Consider the following 27,841-nt stretch of genomic DNA (forward strand, 5'->3'; position numbering starts at 1 on the left):
GAGCGATATAGAGCAACAATGTTTTATAAAAATTACTGAATGACACAGAAGGAAAAATAAATCTTTATATGGAGGTAAGGGTGAATGAGTACAGGAATATAAAACTGATAATAAGAGGATTACGACTTTTTTTCCATTAATGGCACACTCACCAGAGACATTAAATGTGCATGCTGATGTTCCCTCAGTATTGCTCACTCGGCACTCGTAAGAGCCATTGTTGGTGGGTTCCAGTTTGAACTTCAGCTCCGGTGTCTCCTTCAGGTCTGGCATTGGCATACGGATGAAGTCACCATTACGGAACCAGCGGATGTCTGTTAGGCGAGGAGGGTTTGATCGTAGGATTGTACATCTCAGGGTTACCATTTGATAGTTCCTGGAACGGACATCTTGAAAGACTGGGTCCAGAATGGGAGGGTCTGCAGAAAAATAAACACTTGTGTTTTAATAATAAAGTGAATATTATACTCTGTTTTTATGCAAGTGCAGCAGTAGCATTTTTTAAACAGCCTTGCCACTGTTATTGCAAGTCTAATACTCATTATTAGGTTTTTGCACAAGTACTTTATTGTAGAGCTGAATCCTTATTTTATTCTCTCTTACTTATATTCAGTAACTGTGCAGTAACTTAATTTGTGAATATGAATGCAGATAAACATTTGAAAATTAGTTTGGTCTAGCTGGTTTCTAATGTTAAAAATTGTTTTCATCATAAGGGAATGAAGATAAACTGAAACAGACATTTCCAAAAAAACCCACATTTTAATCTCAGAAACTCGTCTTAGACATGTAGTACCAAATGGACTGCAAAGACAGTGTCATCCATGTCTCACTTCTTTATGTTCTTTGCAAAGTGGATTTTCTTAAACCATTATAAAAAATGTGTTGTTACAAATCATCCAACACAAAACAACTGTTATTGCCACAAGGGATCAGGCGTTTCGAGCCACACTCTTATCCCTGCTTCTAACCTATCCTAACCAGTTGTAATTAACCTGTCAACAGTGATGTGTGCCTTTGTGGTTAATGATTGACCAGCCACTGCTGCCCTGGGGTCAGCCAAGACACAACACAGCCAAATTACTGTGCCACAAATCACCAGCCAGCTAGTTCACCCCTGGCTAATCATGTAGATAATAGACAAGATGCTAATGGTGGTACTGCAGTACTAACGTTGATGAGATCTGGTGTTAAGGCCCAGAGGTGATACAGCATGACTAGCGCCCCTTATGAATCAAGTTTATCAGACACAGATGTGTAATTATAGTCTAATCTATGTTATGCCTGTAATTTAGACAGACAGAATGAGCTGCAGTATGGAGGGAAGAAAAAGACAGTAAGATAATGTAAAGCAAGGAGCAGGGAGGGAAAGAGAAACAGAGATCCTGTTATTGTGCTTTATACAATATCAAAATCTCCGGTTGGCTGACAATGGAGGTGTTGATATGATTAAACAGAAACCTAAACCTGCCTCTACAGTATAGAGATTAAAAATAATGGTTAAAAACTCTCTTCTTTTTCTGTCTTATAAAGTCAATGTTAATAGTGTTACTAATTAAATTAATAATATATGTCTATTACTAATTGATTACGCTGAGTTGCACTCAATTGAAAGAAAGATGCTAGACAAGTAATGTTTTATTTACACACAGATGTTACACCTTTTTAAAGACTAACGTAATTTAAGTTTAAGGATTCAGCAGCTTCTGCATTTTACACATCAGAAACCAGAATAGATAAGCTGAGAGCTATAACCTGCCTGAACACATTATCCATTTAATACATATTCTTGAAAGCTAAAGAACTGAAGAAGATACATTTAAATTCACTATGACTAAAACTTTCAATAATATTTTTTTTTCTTGTTGCTGTTGTTTATTTTGCTACGGACGGGTATACACAGCCAAACCAAATTCTTGTTTGAAATCAGTTTACCATTCTATGCCAGTGAGTAAGCACCTGAATGCTAAAAAGATCGCAAACCACCAAAGCATTTAACGTCTCAGCCACTAGGTTGTCTTTTGGCTTATAGTCTAGATTCCCAGCATGTATCCAAAGTTCTTCCCACAAATGCTAACTGGGTGTTGTGTACTCTGTTACAATTACTGCCTCTCTGATCTCTCAAAACTAATGTTTAGCTACTCCCTACACCCACAGCTATGTGATGATGTGCGACGCTGAGGGATGTGTAAGTGGTCAAAGGTCATACTGTAATCCTAGTGGATTGATTAGTGTATGGTCACACACCCTGCTCCCACTTACAGCACATATGCATACTGATTGCTGACTTTGGAAATAGATAAGAAGGATAAAGAAAAAAGGCAAAACGTGGAGGAATGGCAATAGAAGCAAGGAGGAAAACAGAGGTGAGTTATACGTTGGTATGTAATCAATTTAGAAATCATTAAGCTAGCACAGTTCCCTTTCTCATCTAATATATTCATTTCAACAACTGCTCAAGTAGATTCCACTTTTTGTGGTTATTTTACTTTCTAATTAAACTTTTCCCCCCCAAAATTCTCCAGAGCATTGCTTTTGCATTTATTTGCTTCTCATTCAGGACTCATAGCACACTGTTGCAATGTTTCATAGTCAAAAGACTATAATCCATGTAAACACACCATCGCTATCCATCTTATTGAATGCGAAATGAATTCATCCGGGAATGCAACACTGACCAAGCCAAACATTTACAGTGCACAAAGAGAAAATCAATTTACATGAGACTGAGAGAGGAAGGTAGCATGCATGAGGGGTAAGGAGGGATGAGAGAAGAAAGGATCGCTCTTAAAGAAGAAGACAAAGAGGAAGACAAATGATAGGGAACGTGCAGTGTGAAAGTGAGAGAAGTCAGTGATTGAGTATGGGAGGTGGGGAGTGAATGAGAGAATGCAGGATGCAGAAAGAGAATGACAAGACAGAGAGAGGTCTTCTCTCATGGCCAGCAGTTAACTGATTGATGATGATGAGAATGGCAATGAGGAAGAACAGCCATCTCTCCAGGAGGGAAAAAAGGAACACTGGGCAAGTATAGAAGTGATACAAGGCAAAAGTGGGAGTGGGAGAGGCAAGAGTGGAAACAGTGGCGAGCATCTGCCTATCCACTTAATTACATCGGCCTTAAAAAATGATGCCATCCTTCCCTCACATCAATCAACAGTGGTAAACAGAATAAAGCAAAGAAACGTGATAAAATAAACAAATTAAGTCAGGGGACAAAGGCGCAGCTGAATAAAAGTGGAAAATTTATTTTCCACAGTTTGATTGGCTGCACTGAAATATGTTCTTGTTTCTCTATTTGCCAACCAGTCCCTCGCTTTGTTAGCACCTTCTCATCCTCTCTTCCCCCTTCCCCCCATCACCATCCATGCTTTCCTGTTTCAAGCTCTCTCTTAACCCCATTATGCTCACTCCTATTCCTGCTCATGTAGCTGTCTCGTTGCTCCGTTTCTTTCGCTGTCCATAGTGCGGTGGCCACCTGGTCCATTAATCAGAGTTGGCCAGTGCAGACAGCAGAGCTCACAGAGTGTCGCCCTTGCACCCTGCCTGCATTAGTAAGCCCTGTAAATCCGCCTTGCAGAGAAGAGGGGAGGAGAGGGCTCTAATTTGGGCTTGTATTTATCAGGTAGGTCAGTAAATAGGTGGGAAATTGGTCCTTTACTTCCTGATAAATATACAGTTTTTAGGAGAGATAAAAGAAAAAGCCTTTGACTTTTTTGGCAGAATGAACAGTGAGAGTTTTTTTTTAAATCTATGAATGAAGCCATGGAAATAAACAATTTACTTTCAGTGTTACAATGTTTCAATGTTCCTTGACAACAAAAAAAATACATATACAATTTATCAATGACTGTTTACCTCAAAACTGACTTCACAGATTGACTACCATGCAAAAAAATTATCTATGTATCAACTTAAAACAACTGTCTAAGTCAACTGGTTAAAAATATACTCAGTTTCTTTAGTATATACCTAATATACCTATATTTATATAGAAGCTATATATACTATATCTACAATTCCACAGTGTCTAACTCTTACAACATTAACATAAATGAGAAATAAAAGTTATGTTTTTATTCAAGTAGTTGAAGGAAGAAGAGATATTCTTTTAAAGGGCTGAAAGTTTTGCAAAAGGCTTGCTCAGTTTTACACATATGCAGGCTGATGTGTAGTACTCACACATTCCATGACTTAGCACTGATAAGGGCTGTCAAAGTTCCAGGATGGTAAAAGTAAGTAAAAGAAGATAACCTCATGGGAAGGAAAAAGGTATCAAAATGATGCGTTACGTTACTAAGACACATCCTCTCCTCTCTCAAAGTAGATCCTCTGGGAGTTTTATAATGACAGACCTCAGTCGAATGTTCACAAAGGGAAAGCAGTAGGTTTAGTGAAAGCTGCCTCTGAGCAATAGAGGTATGTCCTCATTTGCTTTCTGTTCCACCTTTTACAATTTCTTATCTGCTGATAGGGTCCATAGTTGTTAGTGAAGTATAACTGTTATGACTTCACTGAGGGTGAGAGAAAGAAAAGTGATTATTTAAATTTAATGGAAAAGTAAAATAATTTAAAAAAAAAAAAAAACAGGATATGTTCTTTAATTTACAGAAACAGGTCTCTGTTGGAAAGTTGTCAAAATGATTTTTTCTCTACGTGTTTCCACTCGCTGCCCATTAGTAAGCATGTTTTTCTCCCCTCTTTAGTCGCTACATGCTCCCCTATAAGGGATCACAATACTTTGATCCTCTGCTAAAATTTTGAGTTAGCCCACTTACAAAGAAATAAAAGGTCATTCATTTTTGCCGTATGTTCATTTTAATGGACAGAGAGACAATATTAACCTAAAGTCCAGAAATTAGCGTGCACCTGTCCAGTTAATTCATTTCTTCCGTTCCAACCTCTCCACCACAATGGACAAGACCAAAAAGCTGTCAAAGAACAAGATTGTAGAGCCTGACAAAGCTGGAATGAGCTACAAAAACATCAGCAAGAACCTTGGTGGGAGGATGACAACTACTGGTGTGATTATTCAGAAACCCAAGAAATATATACACAGAAGGAGCTTGTCAATGATCCAAAGGATTTCAATCCTGTAGTAGCCCCCTGCTCAAGTTTGCTAGTGAACATCTAACTAACAGGAGAAGGTTGCGGTCAGATGACAACAAAATCAAGCTCTTTAATATCAAATTGCCGCATTGGCGGTAGGAAACCAAATGCTGAATATGACCCAAATAAGACCATCCCCACAGTCAAACATAGAATAATACTCTGTCTCTTTCCATTCAATTCAACCTTCTACTAAAAGTTAAAGACTGTTCAATTCTTTGTAAGTAAGCAAATTTATAAATTTAGAAATGGATTATGAAATTATTTCCTTGATTGTAACTGAAAACTTTGATCGATTAATTGCAGAAAATGTAAAATGTGTGAGATGCAATAGGTTAGGCACCTTGCACTCTGAAGTTAAACAGCCAGTTTCCTTCCTAGCTTCTGTGACGCCTTCAGAATCATTAATTTTTTTGCTGGTGTTATCATGTATTATCGTGCATTTTCCTAATAGTACACAAGCTGCACCCAAAAAAGTATTTGAAAAGAGTTTACACTAACCTAGACTTACTGACACCAGGATATATTCTTAATCTGAGAGACCTGTATTCAGCTTAAGCCAAAGGATTTTGGATGTTGAACTGAAAGTACGCTGATCCATACTTACACTGCACATTGAGTTGAACCTGTGCCTCTCTGCGTTTAATGTTAAGCCCATTGTATGGAGCAGTCTGGCACCTGTATGCCCCCATCATGTCCCGGCTAACGTTCTTTAGCCTCAAGCGACCATCAGGCGTCTCCACTGTGGGCTTCCCCGAGGGCATTAGCAAGTCCTTTTCTGTCCGTGACCACAGTATAGGAGGACGTGGTTTGCCATCTACGACTAAGCACACCAGTTCGGCATTACCTCCCTCTCGCACACTTACAGCCTGACGTCCGGGTGGAACAGTCAGCACTGGAGGAGAGACTGGGAGAAAGCAAAGACAAAAAATGCAAGTAAGACAAAGTGTGAATTTAATTTTTGTCATTTCCATATAATCTGATCAGATAATAATTCTTGTTTAGAAATTGCTATAACAGTACTATATATATATATATATATATATATATATATATATATATATTTTTTTTTTAAGAATAACAGTTCCTTAAACCCTTGGCTATTGTTAGAGTTTCCACTTTAAAATATCCTCCAACGTAGTCAGTAACATTAGGAAAGTGTAAGCACGAATACATAACCTTGGGCTAATAAAGGGTTAATAAAGTAATCCTTGTCCTTGTTGCCAAGCTAACGAGAAACTGGCACTTTTTTTCTGGATCAAAAATAAATTTCAGATTAATTAACAAGAAGTCCGAGGGCAAACATGATTTAAAATATCAGATAGTGCTAATGGATAAACTGGCAAAAACTAGGGAAACAGAGACAGATGGACAATAAAATTGTATGACAGGCACTGACATTTAAAGAGCTGATTTTATTAGACAATCGCACAGTTTTAATGACATGTGGGAACATTAAAAATATTATTACTAGGATTAAGTATATATTATGATTTAAAACACACAAGAAAGAATACATGAACACACACAACTGAACCATCAAAGCAACAAGCAGTGCAAGGCAGAGGTAGAGAGGGAAGAAATGGGATAAAAACTGTCTGAATGAAGACGCTAACTTTCAGTTGTTCCATTATTCACAAGGGGTTGCAGCACAGCGGGTAGCTCTGCATATTTAATTTGTAATTTTGAGATGCCCTTCTTGGTGCAACCACAAATGGATTTCCTGGAATCACACCTAGGATCTTTCAGTTGTTAGGTGAATGGGTAAACCACTAAGCTATTATGTTTTAACATGTCACATGATGTAAAAACACAGATTGCTAGAATATTTCATCATTGGCATGAGATAGTGTTAAGATTCATATAATTCATGAAAAATTACACCCCTTTAGATTTAGGAAAAACTGTTTGTTTTTTTTACATACTAAATGTACTGCTTAGGTTAAGCAGCATTGTGTACCTGAACATTTGTTCAATTAGTTTATCAGTCAACTCAAACATGTTTGTTTTAGAAGTTTGTTTATTCCACAAACAGCAACTGCCTAACCTCTATTAAGTGGTTGCCACCATACATATTTATTAATGACGATCAAGAGCTTAATTAAATGCATGGGCGATTTACAGCTAACCGTAACCCATTTGAATCTGCATGTGCTCGTGGCCTTAATAGACAAATATTTATTGAGCCATCATTATACATATACATGTACAAAGAATAACAAGGAAAAAGGGGAAACTCTTACCGCTGTTTTGAGAAATGTTGACATCAACACGAAGCTCTCGCACTGTGCTGCCTGAAAAGCTGGCCATGCAGCTGTAGGTGGCCAAGTCTCTGAATTTCATGTCCACAATCTCCAGACTGCTGGTGCCAGGTGCCATGTCTGGGTCACTGCGCAGTAAAATCAAACTATCTGAGTTGAAGACTGGTGCCCCGTTCTTGTACCAGGTATAGTTGACCTTGTCCTGGGGGGTGGCATCAACATGGCATGAGAGCTTAAGGTCACGACCCATTTGAATGGTTTCACTGTCCTTGTTAGAGTCTGGTGTAATTTGGAAGGTGAGGTTGCTCATTGCTTTTTGTGGTGGTAGAGAGGGAAAAAAGAAAGAAGAAATTTTTTTAATATTTGTTACAATATAAATGCATTTGGTACAAAATGTACTAAAAAAAAATACAAAATTAAAATAATAATGCAAAAAAAATTAATAAAAGGGATAAGCATGACTAGGTATCACTGGCAAGGTCTGTCTTTTTTTCCCACTACTACAGTTGCTAAATGCTCTTATTTATCTTTTAATTTCCACTTGGTCTTTACTTAATTTAGAGTTTTCTGTAGTTAAACTATATATATAGTCCCTAGGAAAACAGAAAAGCACAACCCAAGGACATACATTAATTTTTAGCACATTTAATCAAGGAGACACTGTAGAGAGAGTGCCCAGAGATACAGTGGGCATACCTCAACATAACCAGATGAAAAAATTAGCTCATGCAATCATTTGTTCAACGAAATCATTAAGAGATGTAAAAAGTAATCACATTTATGTAGTGCTTTTCTAATCTTACAAGTTGACCTAACATGTCTGTCTTTGCAATTCTGTGTACTGTCAGGAGAATCATACCAACTGTAAGTCATGAGAGTGGGAAAATTGGTTTAAGCTGAAATTAACCTGGAAGTTGAAGATGACCAAAGCAGAGTTATAATTAATGTAAAAGCCTTAATCTTCATCTCGCACACCCTGACCGGAGAACAACAAATACCACTTTCATTTATTGTTCTTTTTCAACTGAGAGTTTTGATTTGATATATAAAACTATTTTTAGATAGCAAATGCTTCTTGACATGTATGTGAACATTTTTTGCATCCCCTTTATTCATTGACACACTTTACAAAGGAACCAAGTACCGTAATTGTCGGGCTATAAGCCGCTACTTTTTGCACAAACTTTGAACCCTGCGGCTTTTAGTCAGGTGCGGCTTTTCTATGGATTATCCATGATTTTTGTCATATCGTAAGACGATTTGTTTTGTTTGTTCCGCTGTTGTACGGCACTACGTTGCCTGGCGGAAGGGCATGTGATCAGACACACAGTATCGGGGTTCAAGAGTGGTATGTTGGTCACATGTCCATCCGTCAGGCAACATAGTGCCGTACAAGTAGCGCGAAAAACGAACTTCAAAGTAGCGCTACATGTTCAGCCGGAGGCGTGGATGACGAGCGGCAATGAAATTGCGAAAAGCAAGTCATGCTCAACTCCACCGGTGGAATCTGACAGCGTGGAAAAGTGTGAAAACATCCACGATCACCAACGGATTTCGAAGGGCTGGACTGCTGCATGATGGAGAGGAGGACACTGCCACGGCCCTTCTGAGGGTGTTCGACTCTGACACTGTCAACGAGGATTTGTTTGGTTTTGAAAGTGACAACGAAGGAAAGAAGCTGAGAGTGGATGACGTAGCCATCCTGAGCCTGTTCGTATCTGACACTGGAGAAGAGGACTTTGGTGGTTTTAGTGCGCAGGAAGATGGTGGTGAATGACTGACTTTTCTTGAGCCTAAAAGGTAGTCCGAATCTATTTTTCTGGTGTGCTGTAGGTTATTGTTATGTACTACATTTGTTACTCATTTATGAAGCACAGTACATGTTTCGTACTTGTAATTACCGCTACTTTTACATATACCTAAAAAGTTGTGCAAATATGTACCCAGAACTTGTTTTTCAAAATATTAATAAAAGGGGTGTGTCTCCAAACAGCCATCTCTTTCCTGACAATTCCCTTTGTGCATATTCTCTTACATATGATAAGTCAACATTGAAACACCTGCGGCTTTTAGTCAGGTGCGGCTAATGTATGTACAAAACAGGATTTTCCCCTAATTTTAGCTTGTGCGGCTAATATTCAGGTGCGCTTTGTAGTCCGGGAAATACGGTATTTGGTTGTTCAGATTTTCCAAAAGTCAAAAATTTCATAGGAAAGGCAAATTATTTGAACGGCTGTATTCCATTCCAGTACAGAATAGTAAAGTGTACAAATTAAAATTAAAAAAACAAACAGAAGAAAAACACATTCGTGAGATCAAAAAGAAGGAACTGATACTACTCAATAAAAAGAAACTAAACAGAAGAATGCAGGAGAAGAAGCATGGTTAATACCCCCACCCCCAACACCACTAACAAAACAAAAAAAGAAAAAAATGAAGAGGTCGCCTTGTACCAAAGGAAAGAGGAAATTAGAGAAGAAAGAAAGCGAGTGAGAGAGGAAGAATCAAATTGTGAAGGAAGCCAAGACAAAAGGAGCCAAATACAGAATAAAATAACAGGGGGGTAAGGAGGAGGGGGGAAACAAAATCAAGGACAACGAGTAACTCTCACACTGTCACATTTAATTTTCAGTTTCAAAGGCTCCGTTTCCCCAACAGATTTCCATGTTGAATACAAAATAGCTCTCTGTTTCCCCACGAAGGGGAGAGGAGAGCTTGATTTAAACTCCTTTGAGCTTGTTAACAAGATACTTGGGTGGAGCCACGGATATGAAGCAGTGACCATATGGCTAACATGAACTTGCGACTTTACCTGATTAATGTGAGTGCGTGTGTGCATGTATACTCCTTAAATATTTGGATGCACTTGTCTACCTACCTGCCTGCAGACTTTTTTCCTTTATGAACTCACTGACTGTGAATGTGTGTCTCTTTCAGCATCTTGCCACCTGCGCTGGTGTGACAGTGTGTTCAGGCCCATTAAGCTAACAGGAGAAGCACATCTAACATACGCTCTCCACAGTGCTAACTAACAGAAGAGACTGTTGCTAATTGCTTCCACTCCAGTCTAACTAATTGCAGTGAATAAAGATGATTAAAGGGGCTAAAAATAGCCAGAGGGGAGAGAGAATGGAAGTATTCTGTATTCTAACCCGCCCATTCTGACAAGATTCACATCAGCTTCGTTAATGACGGATCAGCAGCTAGCTCCACACACTCGCATGCACGCGCAGACTCACAAATGTCAACGAATGAAGCTAACGAGGACTATACAGACACTTTGCATAAAGCAATTATCAGTTGTACGAGACTTCTCAATGAGAAAAGGATCCTGACTGTGCCTTTGTCAACTATTTTAACTACCCCCTGGCTAGCCAAAGAATTAAATGCAACATGATTTTTAGTTGTAAAATCAGTGAATGAGAAGCCTAAATTATGCAAAGATTTAACAATTCCTGCCAACCATATGCAGTATTATCACATGGGAATGTCACATTGCTATATGTTTTTTTTTAAGTAATAATAATAAATACATGAGGACTGGACAATATTTAAAAAACACCAAAAGTCTCATTGACACATTCAGACTAATTCTGAAAGTATATCCAGAATCTTTTAAACAGCAATTCCAATTGAAAAACAATCTTTTGCAATTGTGCAACTGGAGCTAGTTTATACCAAGGTTGTAAAAAACACAAATCTAGATTTTATTTAATTTTTTTTGCAAAAGCATCACCCCTTTTCACAGGTGCAAATACATACAAACATTACTTACTTCTCACAACGAGGTTGACGTTCTTGCGTGCAGGGTTACCCACATTGTTGACTGCCGTGCAGTTGTAGAAGCCTGCATCCGCTGGTGTGACAGCTCTCAAAATCAGTGATTCTCCTCGAACTTGAGCACTGAGGGGAAGAGGGCCAGGGTAACGTGACCACGTCACAATGGGGAGAGGGAAACCTGCTGTGACCTCACAGGTTATGCGCACATCCTGGCCAGGATCCACCACCACTGTATCATTCACTGACAGTCGGATCATTGGTGGACCTGTGGGGCACAGACACACGGAAAGAAACGAACAGACAAACAAAAGTAGTTTAAATGGGAACGATACATGTTCTTTCAGCGAAAAAATTAAGTTGTGAACATTTCTATTATGAGCATTTTTAAGGTATGACTTTACTGTCTTTAAAAGTTTCTTTTGCCTGCAATTGTAATAGAAAGTACGTATAAATATGTGCTTGTTTCAAGCTCACATTCGAGTTCAAGTTCACTTTATTTGGTCTTTTCAGCCATATTAAAATACACTGCAATGTAACTCTGTTTCACAGAGCCCAAGTGATGGGAAAAAATTGCAAAATGTAAAAGCACTCAAAACAAGATGGAGCAGTACAATAAAAGAGACAGTGCAAGGTCATAAAGTGCAACCAATAGCTGAGTTAAAGAATAATAAAATAGTGAAAGACATAAAAAGAATAGACGTGATACATGAAATGGCATAAAACATTACCAACACCAGACTTAAAAATAGCAAGATAATCACCACATTAAAACATTACAGTTCCTGTATCTCAGTGTCTGTTTGCTGTCTGGGTCTTAGCATGAGTCTTTGAGTATATAGCTTTTCTCCGTACAAACTAATCAGTGTACCAAAGGTAATTCAGGTCCCTGTTCTGCTCTCATATCATCGCCTAGTCACTGCCTCCATTTCCTATGACTGACCTAACAGAAAAGTACAAGATGACCCGTAATGCTACTGCAAAAGAGGCTGAAAAATGCTGTTGGCACAGAAAGAAATCAATTGGACCCTAGCATGTTCCAAAGGGGAAAAAAAGTGGCAGAGGAGTGAGGATAGGGACACATACTACACGACGGGGAAAAACTAAGTGTAAAAGAGTAAAAGACAACAGAGTAAAAGCTGGGGCCAAAGTTGAAGAGGGGACAATATGAAAAATGTGATATTAACCACCTACAATGATGTTTGGAGACGTACATCCAAAGCAACAGTGAAAACCGTGTAACGCACGTTGTGGTTTCCACATGCTATTTAGAATGCTGTCTGCACAAATATCAAATGGAAACATTAAGGCAAAGTTTAAATGGCATATCCTATACCACTTTTTCATTTATTTTGTTTCATATTTATTTGATATTTTCAAATCAGTTGCAATAAACATATATTTTTTAAATTCAGCTATTCAAGCAGGTCAAAGTTGGGAATTTAGAGTTATATAAAACCAGTAAATGGATATTTAGTCAATTTTGTGTACATAACAATTTTGGCTTCCTGTGTTGTTTAGTTTAAAAGGAGTCTCTGTCTTATTTGGAGCATCAAATATGGATTCTTTTACAGTTCACGTTCAAAACACGTTTCATTATATATTCTAGTTCAGTGTAAACCTAAGCAGTCTAAGCAGCAGACTCAAATGGCTCTAGTAGGCTGCAATAGTATTTGCAACAACTTGTAATAGGTTTTTGCATATCTTGCCACAAGGTGTAGATGGGGTGACAGGAGGTTAACATTGAGAGAAATTAGCTTGTGACCAAAATGTCACCCATTTAAATCCTCCAAGTTGCCGCAGAAATCTTTTTGGTACACTAGAATAGAAAGGTTTTCACCTCCCTCATCAACTAGAGTAAAAACAGCCTGGGGCGAAGCAGTCAAACCACAGTTTCTTTACTGGAGCTGCTCAGTGGTCACAAATCACTAATCTTTGGTTGTTACAGTACGGCTCTCTGGCTGGAAATCATCTGTGTAACTCTCCCTTAAACTATCTGGCTAAGTGAATGCTTAAAAAGAAGAAAAAAAAAGATTTAACTGGTTTTTCACATACAAACATACAACAAGTTGATGACTTTTATATACTTTTTTACTATATGGAGACATAAAATTAAAAGTAAACAATGTTTGATCTTAATATATATTTTTTGCAATAACTAATTAGCACACTGGTGAATGATGAGGGATGAAAGAGGCTTAGAGGTTTTTAAGGTATAGAGGTTTTACTGAATCCACAATAGTATGGGTTTAATTATAAGCAGCAATATGTGCAATCTGTCATCTGCGAAAAACACCACTAGCAATACTTCAAAAAGGTCCTTGAAAAACTGAAAGGGCTTTGACAATGTATCACTCTTCTACCACTTAAAAAAAAGAAAAAAGAAAAGTATTCATCTGTAGAAATCAAGCTGTCCTTTGTCGGAGTTCACTTATGAACGTGGACATTTAAAAGAGGCATCTTTATCATCTTTAACCCATATTTTTCTAGTTACTTTTCTTTGTATTTTGTCTCACATACCATTGTAATTGTGGGTCCTGATCAAGACAAAGTCATGACAGAATTTGTTGTATAGTGCGTATTCATATCATTTATGACAATCATTTATGATTTATTTTTCGTTCATGTATTTTTGTGGGACTAAAAGAACTGTATGCTATGAAAAAATATGCTCAAGCTGAAAAACTATGTTCAAGCTATTCAATATAAATATATTTAATAATCGACCTGTCTATTGACTCATAATTGATTTAAGAATTCTCCAGCCATAATTTTAAATGGGCTCTGGAGGACAAGGAGTAGAAGAATTTAGGCTTTTATCAACCTGAGACTGTTAATCCTCAGTAAGAGACCAACCAATAGGGTACAGGAAGCAATTCATTCTAATAGACTTTATGCACTACATCCTCTCATCTAATCTCTCTCTCATTTTTTTATTTATTTATTTATTTTTTAGCAGATTGCAATCGGCGTAATGAAAGTGGTGCAGAGCTTTAACAAACAAGTTTACAGGTGCATGTTTCTGCTAATACAAGAATGTGCACAGAGCTCTACACACATTCTTCCACTCTAATGGGTAACAAAAAAGTGCAAGCAAGCACACATACGTACGCACACACACACACACACACACACACACACACACACACACACACACGCACTAATGGGATATCTCTTTAGCTAACCTCACTAGTGATGGCTCCGAAGCTGACAAGAAATTTCACTGGTGTAACAGCTGCAATCAGCACATAAATAGCACTGTCTACTCCCATTGTATCAAATCACAGCACTAGGAAAGTAAACCCCTGTGGGCCTGCAAACCCTTCTAAGCATTGAACAAACCTCAATGGAAGCTTTCACGCTTGGTTATGTGCCTGTTTGTTTAATTAATTTACAGTGAAATAAATTTATTTGGAGATGCAATGTAGAAAAGCCCTACTGTATGCTGATCTAATTGATTTTATCATTAAGTCTGAGCTGTCTGCACGTTTCTCCAGGTAGGGTTTGTACATAGTAGGTTAGGTTAATAGATAGGACATACATAGTTAAAACATAAGTCAGGTAAACCAGAGACTGGGTTTAAATAAAACAGTGGGTCTATACGGTAGCTCTATAAGGTACATGTTAAGAGTTTCTTCCTGCTCTGTTGTTACCCCTATGTCCCACAGCCTTTAAAGAGTTAAGACATCAACCAGAATATATATAGGACTGAACCCATCCAAAGACGACTGTTGGTGATTTATTCTGTCTGGGTGTAAAAATCACTTAAATCTATCAATCCATCCATTTAACCTCTTTTTCAATTCAAGGGCCTGAGTCTATCCAAGGTTTAATGGGCCGAGAGCTGGGGTACACAATAGACAGGTTATCAGTCCATCACAGTGCCATTCAATCCAGTGATGGTATAACAATTATAACATTTATCCATCTACATTGCAAAGTTATTTCTGCTTAAGGTCTAGCCTATTCACTTTTTAATCTCAGTTCACAACATTTTCTGCAGACTGTTGATGGCAGCTATCATTAATTTGCAAAATAAATAAACAAACTAATTAAATATTTAAGCCACAGGAAAAAAAAATGGAGAGAAAATCTGAGAAGACAAAGAAAAGTGAGAGTTAGGCAATGGGGAGGAACAGAGGATTTGAGAATTATAGCTTCAATTTCCTGGGGATGCGTGGGTGACGGTAACGGAGGGATCAGCCAATGCTCTTCCCAAAGTAATGGGATTTATGTGCAGCACAGTGGTTTACAACCAGGTAACAAATGCCTCTCTTTTCCATGCACACACTTCGACTTCCTCTCTTCCTTTAACTCTCTGTCAGTTTGTCATCTCCGTATCTTCAGTATTCTCTCTTTTCACGTCTTCGCATCTCTGTCATACCTCGGCCTCAGACTTCCATCCTGCATTTTTTTTTAAAACCCTATGGTTTGCTTTCTCTCTCACCGTCATCCCGTGTAACCTGTTTGAGATTTAATTTGTCTCTAAGGTAAAGGCAGAGGGGTTATTGGGAGGAAATTGGCTGGAAATAAAAGCTTAAAGGTTTGGAGAGAGGTGTAAGCTGACAAGAGCTGTATGTTTGTGTATTGTACTCAGGAACAGCGCTTGTCACTATCGCAGAGTTAGTCAGAAATATGGCGGGATAGCAGGCTGGCCAATGGGTTTGGAGATCAAGTAGCAATCAACACTTTTTTGCTGATCATTGGTGGTAATATGAGTAAAAGTTTAGGGTGTGATTGTAAAATGAAGGGTTGGCAGCTATACAACAGAAAAAATATTCTGAAGCAAAGGAAGGCTCGGTCTTGGAATATGCTGTTTATTTAAAGCTAATATAAAGTTTATTCAATTTCAATTCAGTTCAACTCAGTTTTATTTATATTATATTAGAACAATGGTCATCAAAGATGGACAATTAAAGACATCCGTTTAAATAATATAATTTTAAACTATTTTAACCGTTGCAAAGCTACCGTGAGCCTCGAGTGATGAAAAAGAAGACAATTAAAATTGAATTTATATAAGAAGGAAATGAAGAAAATGAATATTTAATTTCAACTGCAGTTTTCAATCAAAAAAAGGCAGAGGTTGTCACTTTGAAGTCAAGTGTTTCTCAACAAAGCGTTTTGAAATATTTAATTGTAAGCCACAGACAAAATATTCTGACACAGCTGAATCCAATATAGAAATGCAAATATCCTAAAATATTCCAAATGCAATTTTTGTGTTGCTCATGGGTAAAAAAGTGTGAAAAAGTGCAATGCAAACTGTCCCCAAAAAAGACCGTATTCAAAATTCCTTGGATTTCTAAAGCTATATATTTTTTTAACTCTAAGGTTCAAATTCAGAGAAAATTCTCAGACTCTTAAAGCCCCGACCAATGACTTCACAAAAAATGATCAAGGCAGCCTTGAGAGCAAATCGATTCTTGCCTGTGGTGTGGCTGTACATATCCCCACAGTGATCCCCTAACTAGAGTGGATTTGAGGGTGATGAAGAAATGTCAGAGAAATTTATGAACTGAATGGTGAAATGTTTTACGTGGGGGTACACCATGCAGCCCGGACATACCATTCAATAAATTTTTATATTTCTATATAAATAATACAATTTAAAAAGTAAATATAATGGATGCACAAGCATCAGTTTTAAGACAATATTTTGCTTTTTAAATTCTGTTTAAATATATGTCTGGTCTCTCCCTCTCTCCCTTTCACATAACCCTTTCCTGGCATGGATTATAGCCTTACATAAAACTGACTGCACAGGTGCAATAAAATGTCCTACGAGAGGTTTTAGTGTAGTGAGGATTATTGCAGATCGCCCATTGATCTTCAACTTTTCAAGGGGGAATTCACTTGCAGTAGGATTAGCCTCCTATTGATAATAATAATATATATCGTGCAATTGTACAACTGCCATATTATCTTGAAGGTATAGTGTGGTATGTGTTATAATAATCAATAAAACACTAAATAAACTTGCACGTACAAATTAAATTCTCCCAATTTTTGTGTATGTGTCCTTGCTTCTTGTTGTGTGTTTTTTTCCCATAAAATGTGTTCCATTTATGTCATTGTAGCAGGAGGAAAAAATCTTCAAAAAAAAATCTACATTGACACCAGGAGCTACATAATAAGTGGAGTTTCTAACTTAATCAAAGGCACACAGTAAGAACTTGTCAGAAGTCTGTGATCTATATTAACTGTAAATTATTTAACAAACCTGACAATTTGTGAAAGAAATTTCTACTTTTCAATTTCTTTTTTCCCTTTGTGTATAGAAGAAGAGTTTCAGTTTTTCCATTTCATTTCAATTCAGTGTTATTTGAATGGTGCCAAATCACAAGAACACACACACACACATACTTGCAGGTGCCACTATTACAGAATATTTCAGGTCAGATTAAAAAAATTTTGTATGACAGAAGTTATTCACTTCGAATGAACTTGGTTAAACAAATTGGCCTGCCCTCTTTCTTTTTGTTTAATATAGACATAAAACGCTGAGAAGATATGAAGAGAAAATTACTTTAAAACTTTTAAAATAGGGAGCAGGAGGTTATAAAGAGATTAGTTGATTTATGGGTTTTGACACATATATTCTCTCATGCATGTTTTCCCAATTTTTAAACATGCAGTGTATTACTAATACTAGAGTATTTTTCACTCATGGTGAAGACCTTCTAAGTTACTCAATGCCACACATCCGGTTCATGTTCCATTACCCCCTAAACCCTTGTACGCTACCACTTTAAATAACATGACAAGCTTACAGAGTATGCCCCCATGTTCTTGTTTATGAGAAGCAAGGGAAGAGGATTTGGTCTCTGATGACGGTTACTAGAGGGCAGAAGCCAGTACTAAAATCCCAGGGTAGGATTATAATATAAAAATCAATCATTCCCCTTGTCCCAGTGCGGTGAATCAGCAGTAATCGTGTGACCTAGTTGGATGTATCTAATCTAAGCGGTGAGTGGTACACAAGGACAAACAAGGGGCTCAGTGAGGAAAAGCAAAATATGCTCATTAAACGAATATTACAGAAGATTAAAAAGCAACTCGCTGACTGCTTTTGTCTTTTACAATCTCTCTATTTCCATCTTTGTGTCCATCTGTTTATACCTCTCCCTCCCTTTGCCCCCTGTGTATTTCTCTGTTCTTTGTGTCATTTTCTTTGTTTCTGCATCTGTCACTTTATTTATTTCAGTTTTATACTTCTATTCATTTTTGGAAATCTGAGTCTACAGATGTAATTTTCTGAGAGAATGTTTACACCCGTGAAAGGAAATGTTTGTTTTCTTTTGAGATCAAGTCTAATTTTTATTCTTGTTTTTGTTTAAAGTATCAAAATATGTGCTATAAAATTTGAGACCTGAAATTTGCTTTTGTTTTTCCGTTACTACATGTTTTCATAGCGTGCCTTTAGGTAGTATTAGTGATTTAGATGATTTAGGAGCATGTTAAGTAGGGATGGGTACCGGTATCGTTCTGACATAAACGGTAGTAACCAGACCGAAAAGCAGCGCACATTTCGGTGCTTTATTTCCCTGAGATGTCATACACTTTGGATTCCAGCCAATCATTTTACCTTTGCAAGCGTAGTAGGCGGGCCCAGGTACCTACGTTCTTTTAGAGCAGAGCTACAGATTAAAAATGCCCAAGGCGAAGCGGTCAAACATCTGGCTGTACTTCACAGCAAAATATGCAAACTCAGCAGCCTGCAACAAGTGCTTTAAGGTGATACTGTGATAGTGTCAAAGGAGGTAACACCTCAAATCTGAAGAAACACCTGGCAACGTATAGCATTTTGTTAAAAGCCGAGAAATGTGCCGTATTTGATAGCTTGCTGCGAGACCTCACACCGAGCACATCTACTGCGGGTGTGGTGCCTGTTATCGGACCCGGAGCAACATCCCCCAAAAACACGAAGAGGAGAGTCCTGGCCCCTAGCCCTGCCAGTGTAGCAGAAATGATGAAGGATGATGACGGCAGCAGCAGCCGTTCTTCTCTGCGTGAGTAGCTTAATGTTGTTCGTGTGTAATTTACGTTGAGTAGGCTAACCACGTTATTACATTAACGCATGTAAGGTGAACTAGCAAACACCATCATAGCTACATGCGGCTGTCTTCTTGTTTGATGGCAGATACTCCCTTCACCCTGGCCAAAAAGGCTAAAATGACCAAAGAAAAAGAGGGAAACAGCTAAACTGAGAGGTTTTTGGACAAAGTTTGTGTTTTTTTTCCATTGATTAAGCACTGCTTCCCAGAGGTGTGGACTCGAGTCACATGACTTGGACTCGAGTCAGACTCGAGTCATTAATTTTATGACTTTAGACTTGACTTGAAAAAATGTTCTAAGACTTGTGACTTGACTTGGACTTTTACACCAATGACTTGGGACTTGAATTGGACTTGAACCGGTTTACTTGAAAAGACTTGATATTTTACCCCAAATATAAAATTTAACATGCATATTATATAGAGATTGAAAATGTGACGTCATTCACGGGTAGAACCGCAAAGGATTCTGGGAACTCGTGGCAAGCGGTACTAGCGCACGCAGGCTTTCAATTAAAATCAGTCACACAGCGATAAAAAGAAACACAAAAATGTCAAGAAGCTGTTGTATTATTAACTGCAATAGCCGGTCGCATGACAGCCACGGGAAGCCGACGGGTAAAGAGATCGGTTGTTATCGGATTACGTCGTTGAAGAGAAATTGTTCTAGCCATGTTTCCGAAGTAACAAAGACGCGACGGATGGCCTGGATTGCAGCCATTCAAAGATCAAATATAACGTCCCAGAACACTCCAGCTCACAGGTTAGTCTGCTCCAAGCATTTACACAAAGGTCAGTCTGCTGTTGTAGTTAATACGTCATTTTCATAACATAATTGGTGATATAGGTTACAAGCAAGTCTGGCGCTGAACAGAAATTGTCGCGCTATGCTCCTTTGTTTATTGTGCATAAATAGTGAATTGTCCTGACACAATATTGCGTTTCGCTTCTGTTATTATGGTACATTGACAAAAACATATACTTTTATTCACAGGATAAAACAGGTTTTTTGTATCACTAATTGCCCAGTATGATTACAGCATACAATATTGTTGTCACTGCTACATTTCTGTGATGCTACCAGAAATTATTTCCACTGCTAATTAATTACCGTTGAGCTCAAAGGTCCTATTAATAAACGGTTAAGGAATGTGTATTTATGACGACAATTTGTGAGACTGGTAAACTTATGATATGTACGATGGTCTTTCGTTCTACACGGTGCATTTCAAGGTCCTGTACCCATCCGTCGGTAAACTGTACCTGGGCTTGTTGCAGTGACCTGAAGTTACTAAACTTCATGAGTGTATGCACTCACTCCAAGAACCGTATGATTATAAATATGCATATAAATATGCTAAGATGAGATAGCTGACTTCATCTAACTAGCAAATGTTGTCCAGGCTACGTTGGTGATACAGTTTTTTTTAATGTGTATGATATTTTTGTCATGTGATTTTAAAGCTGGTCCTACAACCGCATCCAAGAATAACATGCAGCTTATCTCAGAACTGTCGGTGAAAATTATTCCAGGAGCTAAGTTTAATTGAGCTGCATTTTATAGAGGTGCAATTTCACAATTTGTGTATATTTTCTAAGTTCACTATTTTGTCATGTGTTGAGAAAAACACAGATTTTAAAATTACATGGTCTAATATTTACATTTAGCATAACTGCAACATTATTTTTTCGTGTTTTTTTTTTTTTTAAAGACTCGAAAGGACTTGAAATTCAAAGTTTCAGACTTGTGACTTGACTCGGACTTTTACACCAGTGACTTGAGACTCGACTCTGACTTGCCTGACATTACTTGAGACTTGACTTGAGACTTGAGGATAAAGACTTGAGACTTACTTGAGACTTGCAAAACAATGACTTGGTCCCACCTCTGCTGCTTCCAGCCAAGAGTGATACCATAAATCCCCTATAGCTGCAGAAAAGGCTAACATTGTTATCTTTTTACAAAAAAACAGCTAAACATAAGAGGTTTTTAGACAAAGTTGGTGTTTTTTCCATTGTTTAAGCACTGCTTCCAGCCAAGAGTGATACCATAAATCCCCTATAGCTGCAGAAAAGGCTAACATTGTTATCCTTTTACAAAAAAACAGCTGAACATGAGAGGTTTTTGGACAAAGTTGGTGTTTTTTTCCATTGATTAAGCACCGGTTCGAGCACCATTTAAGCACCGGCACCGTTTCAAAAGTACCGGTTTGGTACTGGTATCGGATAAAACCTAAACGATACCCATCCCTAATCTTAAGTGTGTTTATGTGAGTATTTCAATATGGTGCAGTCTAAGTCTAAGGTATATAAACTTGTTAATGCAGTTAATCTGGAGTTGTTTTAGGAAATGCAATTCTCTCTATTCTTTATTTTAACAGTTCATCTCATTAGATATCTGTGCTCTGTTAGGGCAGGTTAGGAAGTGAAGAAAAGTGCACACTCAGACATAATCACACTTCATCCCTCTCCCCTTAACCACATTTCTTTCCTCTTTCTTTTGTAACCACAGACATGTGCACACAAAGAAACGCATACACACACTAAGCGGTGTGTGCTTTCGATCAGTCTGTGAGGCTGTGAGGTCCAGACAGATTGGCTGCTTTGGCAAGCTTCTGAGCCCTGATGCCAGGGCCAGGCAGGCGTTTATTGCTGTGTTTGCTGTGGGTGTCTTTGTATGTGTGTTGAGTGCGCTGTGGGAATACAATTGATCTTAGCCACAGGATCCCAAGAGGGGAGCAGAAGAAGGCTGGGGCAATGGTCGTGAAGAACCCCTATCTCACACAGCGGGAGCATGAAGACCTGTTTGTTTTCCTTCCCTACTTGTTGATTTTAACACTGGTAAATTGTTCGTGTTTGGTTGCCATGTCCTTTTGGCCATTGTCTATTAAAAGTGTGTTTTCTATATTCTTAAAAGAAAACATTGTGTTATAAGTGTTGTCTGCTCTAATTAATTGGGTGTCTCTGAGCTACAGCTGATTTCCCTAATACTGAATTATTAGTATTAATTATTAACTATTAGTTTTTCTGAAATATTTCAGTAAGCTGTGTCCATCTGTTTTATTTTTAATTCAGTTAGTTTTTTGGTTGTTTCGTCCTTGTGTCTCTTTTTCTTTCCTTTTTTTTTTTAACAACAGAGGTGCCAAATTCTGTTTATTTTCTTCCTAACTTTGTCACAGTTTCTTCTCTTTGACTTCTTGTATCTTTCCCACCTTTAGCACACTTTAGAAGACTCCTGGGGAACTTTTATCTCAAAAGAGGCCTTATTTTTCACTGGATAACATCTTCAGTTCAAAACCTGTAAATATATTTTAAAAGTGTCACAAAACCTTGTGCTCATCATAAAAAAAATATACTCTATAGTGTTGCTGATATATACTGTATACTGTTATTGCCAGTGAAAAGTAGCACAGTCTCACAGGAAAGTGTGAAATAGCTGATCTATTGTAGAAATTTATAAATTTTAATAATAAAGGCTGTAAACTTGCAAGATGCCTATTTCTGGGGGGCAAATAACAGTGGTGGGAACATAGCAAAATGGAAAATGAAGTTAATGTGATCTACACTGGGAAAGGTAATTATGTCCTTTTGCATATTTTACATATTTTCCATTTGTCTGCACGGCTTCCTTCCAAGTACTCTGTTTTCCTTCCACAGTCCAAAGACATGCAGTGGCCATAAGTGAGAACGTGAGTGTGAATGGTTGTATACCTCTGTGTTAGCCCTGTGACAGACTGGTCACCAGTACAGGGCGTATCTCACCTATTGCCCTATGAGTAAGTAGAAGCAGAAGATGGAAGTAAGTAGAGGTGGATGGATGGATGGATTTCAAAGTGCAGGACAACTTTTCACCAGGACTCAAATTAAAAAGTGTCCTGCAATACTGTAGTGTTTAATAGCTATATATATTCATACATTACACTTATACTTGTAAAAATTTGCACTACAAATAAAACAATTTTTACAATCACTGTATGTGCTTTTGAGAAAAAACACTGCATTCCAGTCTTTGGTTGCATATATGACCCTCTGATGTGTTTACTAGCAGTATGACATACTTGACATACTGCAGTACTAAACAGTATGTCGAGGGAATATTGATCTTTTGGAGTTTTAAACTCCTGTTTAGCTTTTAAGGCTCCATGTTTATTCAACAGCCTGCTTTCAACTAAAATTGCAATTCACTAATTAAAATGAATTAAATAAAATTAGCGTAAACTAATGAGAGTAAACGCTCAGTGAGAGAAAGACAGAACCTTGTAGAGTTTTAAAACACTCATGTTTTATTAAATCTCACAAGGACCCTCTTGTCAAATAAATTAAATCTAATTACTGAAAGGAAATAAATATAACTGAATAATGGCCTTCAAAAAAAAAGAATTCAAACACTTAATTGTCAAGCAATCTAGGCTAGCCGACATTTAGAAAGTTAAGTTAGAAGAGGAGGAAGAGGAGAAAATAAACACAATAGGAAAAAAAATCATTTAAAAAATACAGCTCAGACAGGCATGGCCCTCTCCCTTGTGGAATACCATACTGACAGTAACAAACCTGACAGGGTTGTCAATGGCAACAATGTTGTTGTAAGTAACAGAGTTGCCGGGCGATGGCGTGGAGATGGACAGAGCGGTGCAAAGTGAATTGGAGATAACAGGGAGTGTGACAACTGAATTACAGCTGACGGCCCTGAGATGAGCTCTCAGCAACCGTACAACAAGACAGATAGACAATATCCTACACTGGGAGGCAGGCAGGAAGATAGAACGAGACCGTATTTCAGTGGAAAGTCAAAAGCAAGAGGGGAAAAAAAACTCACTATCAGAAAAGAAGACAGAGGGAGAGATCATACAGGAAGTGAGAAAACAAGAGGAAGAAGAAAGGAATCCTATTTCCTGAACAAGTAAAGATAGGAGACACTTTAACAATGAGAGAAAGACAGAACTAGAGATTCCTGCACAATCACAGAGCAAACATGATCAGAATAGTCAGATAAGATGGAATTATTAGAGGATTTCTGTACATCGACAGAAATAAAACATCTTGGCTTTGTAAAGTTGTAAACAGTTGTCAGAAATGTATATACATTCATCATGGATATAATTATCTTGGTAATTCTGGGTTTTTTGATAAAGATTTCTTTAAACAGTCCTTTTTCCAAGGTGGAATGACTGTACCACATACATCTTTACTGAATGTGAAGAACAAGAATTATGTGCACAAGTCTGAAATTATTTGAGATTTTCTCTAATCCACACAGGGTCACACAAGTATACATATAGGCTCAAATGTATAAATGCACACACTTAAATCTCTTAATAAGCGGTGCTAATGGTTCTACACTTTCTTTTGACTTGACTAGTCCATGGCTTTTTCATTTCTCATGATCATGATTGATCAAAACAGTCAGGCTTTTTTTTCCCAACTAAATTCCCAACACAAAAATGTACTTATTGGATTTGCCACTACATAGGAAATACAAAATACTGGAAATAAATACAGTTCTCATGTTTTTTGTTTTGTTCTTCTTAAAGCCCAAACACATATTTTGGGTTTAAACTGTAAAAGTTTATTGGTCATTTTCTTTTACCCCGTCCCAAATTTGTGGTTTTTCACAATTCCCGGGTGTTCTAGGAATGTATCACCCGCAAATTCTGTGAACTGTAATGATAATGAAACACAAATTTAAAAAACTTACTTGTAGCATTTGTCAGCCTGAAGGTGACGGACTTGTCTTTGATGTTACACACATTGCGGACTGACACCTGACAGGTATAATCAGCAAAGTCCTTGGGTCTGAGATTCTTCAGCTTCAGCACCTTGGTCTCACCCTGAATATGAGAAACAGGACATCATACAACATCATGTTGGATTATTGTGCTGTAAAAAGAATCATCTGAGAATTAATCACATTAACATTAATATAAACATAATAAACAAAAATCATATTTTCATCGTAATCCATAAACCTGAAAACCCAGAGCGTTTATTTCAGTCTCTTTTAAACTGGGCTGTAATCTTGTGCAAAAGTCTTTAATATGCTGAACCGGGTTAAATACAAACTGAGAGAAGCTCAAATATTAACATAGATACATGCACACACGCATCCTGCCCTTGTATATTGCACGCTCTGGTTATCAAGTGAAGCATTTCAAATATTCATTCATTGTCATTTGATTGGTAAATTCCAAATATCTTTCACATGCAACCATCGGGAAAATGAAACTGATCTGGTTCAAAAATAAAAACTAAATCTGTTCATCTTCTCTCTATTTCTGAAAGCATGCTACTTGCAATCTCAGCAGTGTGCTCGCTTCTTCTCATGTAGATGTACAGACACTGACTTGGACACACAAAAGCAGTCACACATCTCTTAACATCACTGATGATTTTCAGATCAAGGCTTTGAGTCTGATACAGTAGGCAGTGTCTTAGGCAGCCCTGAGAAGAGCTTTGCTGGCTGGTTAATTGAACTCCAGGGGCTCTGCTTTGCTGCTGACTGGTGCTTTGATAAGTGAAGAAAATGGGAACAGTTGTACTAACTGAACAATTGTGTGCTCAGCCTGGGGATGAAGCTTGGGGACTGTTTATTTGGCAGTTTTTTCAGCTGGATATTGCTGGGTAAATGAACAAGTAACTGACTGTTCAACTTGATGGCCAGTTCATTTTAACCTAATTAAAAGCGTGCTTGTCTTAACGCTGATAGAAAGGAAGAAAAACAATCTCATAATGCTACTATAAACAACAATGTAAAAATGTAATACATAATTATTCATGTGTTTGCTAAGGCATTCCAGTGTACCTACCATGTTCTAGGCTTCCTGACATAGTATATTTCTAGAGTTTTTGGGATTTGTTTGCATAGAGTGATTAATGAAAATTTTAGTCATTAAAAAGGGCCACGTTATTAAAGTTAATTGAACCTATTATGCCTGGCCCATGGTAATTTTTTGTTGTTTTACTTGGATTTAGTAGCTTATAGTATTTTCACAGTAATTACTTCAGTAATGTTTATGCAAAATAGGTATATCCGACTACCACAGAGAAACCACAGCAACACATAGTGCAGCTGATAATGTGTATTATCAGCTGCAACTGTCTAGTTTAATCAAGTCAATATTAGTTGCATGAAATAGTGAAAGAGAGTAATAAGAGATATATTGTTTTGAAAGTTTGAAACTAAATCTGCTTCAAATTATGAAGTTATGTTTCAGTTATGAATGAATGTCTCACATAAAACATTGAATATGGAGGATGCATATTTCCTAAAAGTAAGTTAGACCTTCAATGGGTGAAGAGTCCGGTACTAGCATCCACAACATATTATGTATTTAAATATATATATTAAAATGTCTTTTTGTGATATAACCTGTAACTGCACAAAATAATATGACATAAAATTGTAGTTAGCCTTAGTTGTAATCTATGTAGAGGTAATACAGAGCATTAAAGGGCTTTTCCCACTTTGGAGTGTCACACTGACTTAAAAAGTAAGCGTAGTGTCACACACTGAATAATGTAATCAAAACAATGTTGCAGGTTACGATGAAATTATTGCTATCATAAAAATAAATCCATCTAAATGACATATCTTGCTAACTGTCTGATACATACAGCTCCACAGGTCACTGATAATACACATGGAATCAAATCATGTTAAAAATAGCCATACAGATTGATTGCAAGTCCTTTAACGCCAAGTAAAACATGCACAGTTTCAGCAAATCCAAAGCTTATCAGTCTTGCCGTGGAGAATTATTGGATAATTGCTCTTCAGGGGAGAGGTTTAAGAAAGAAACAGTTCAATTCCTATGACAACCTTACATCAACGCTAATTCCACAACACTGTCTAAGTAAACATTGAATGTGAGACATATTCAATTAATAATCACGAGAGAATGAAATACGTTCAGCTGGGTGAGGCTTTGTCTTGATGGCAGAAAAGAACAGGGTTGAAATGGGAAGGTAAGGGCAGAAAGCAGGGAGCGACTCCACACCTGGCAGAGCGTTTGTGAGCTGTACATGTGTACCTGAGTGTAAAGAGGCTCATAAATGTCCACTCCATTGTCTTTGCTCTGCTCGATGAGCATATCCCCACGTTTCCAGATGAAGCGTGCGGGAGGGTTGGAGTTGACGGTGCAGCGCAGGAATACTGTCTTCTCTTGGTAGTAACTGCCGCGCACGTCGCTGATGGTCTGGTGTACTGTCAGAACTGGTATATCAAGATCTGCAAAATAGACGGTGAAGAAAACAATAAAACTATGAAGACTTTGATAATGCTGCAGGGAGAAAATTGCACAATTAAGCTCCTACTCCATCACACAGGGAAATAAATAACCACAAAATACTGTTTTATACAATCACAATCTCTTCGCAGCCTTTGCAGTTAAAAAGGCTTTTCATGGCTTTGAGGCTTTTTTTTTCAGGGGAAAACACTGGCAATAATTTGTAGCAGGGATGAGATCTGATATATGGAATAATACTTGTAAATAAAGCAAACAGTTCTAGTTTGTTGCCCACCCACACTGACCAAAGCTGTCCAAACAGTCACCTATTTATTTTACTTTCTAAGGAGCACAAATGTCCAAAGATTTCTGTGTTTACCATTTCCATCTCTTGCTGTGACTCTCGCACACTGCG

At 37.6% G+C, this 27,841-nt stretch overlaps 1 protein-coding gene across 3 annotated transcripts in view; it reads right to left on the reverse strand.

Moving 5' to 3' along the window:
• The window catches only part of mdga1 (MAM domain containing glycosylphosphatidylinositol anchor 1), a 216,138-nt gene that overhangs the window by 57,137 nt on the left and 131,160 nt on the right, over positions 1 to 27,841 (reverse strand). For all 3 annotated transcript variants that reach the window (XM_085266885.1, XM_085266899.1, XM_085266889.1), the window contains 6 exons: positions 27,232 to 27,428; positions 24,900 to 25,032; positions 11,146 to 11,415; positions 7,353 to 7,682; positions 5,717 to 6,016; positions 153 to 419 (listed from right to left, as the gene is read on the reverse strand). In XM_085266885.1, the coding sequence (XP_085123011.1) occupies positions 153 to 419; positions 5,717 to 6,016; positions 7,353 to 7,682; positions 11,146 to 11,415; positions 24,900 to 25,032; positions 27,232 to 27,428 (1,497 nt within the window). The remainder of the gene's footprint in view (positions 1 to 152; positions 420 to 5,716; positions 6,017 to 7,352; positions 7,683 to 11,145; positions 11,416 to 24,899; positions 25,033 to 27,231; positions 27,429 to 27,841) is intronic.

The sequence above is a fragment of the Mchenga conophoros genome, linkage group LG1 (assembly GCF_057382185.1).
Source record: "Mchenga conophoros isolate Kocher_MC1m ecotype Shallow Benthic linkage group LG1, M_conophoros_male_GT1.1, whole genome shotgun sequence".
In the NCBI taxonomy this organism is placed as follows: Eukaryota; Metazoa; Chordata; class Actinopteri; order Cichliformes; family Cichlidae; genus Mchenga; species Mchenga conophoros.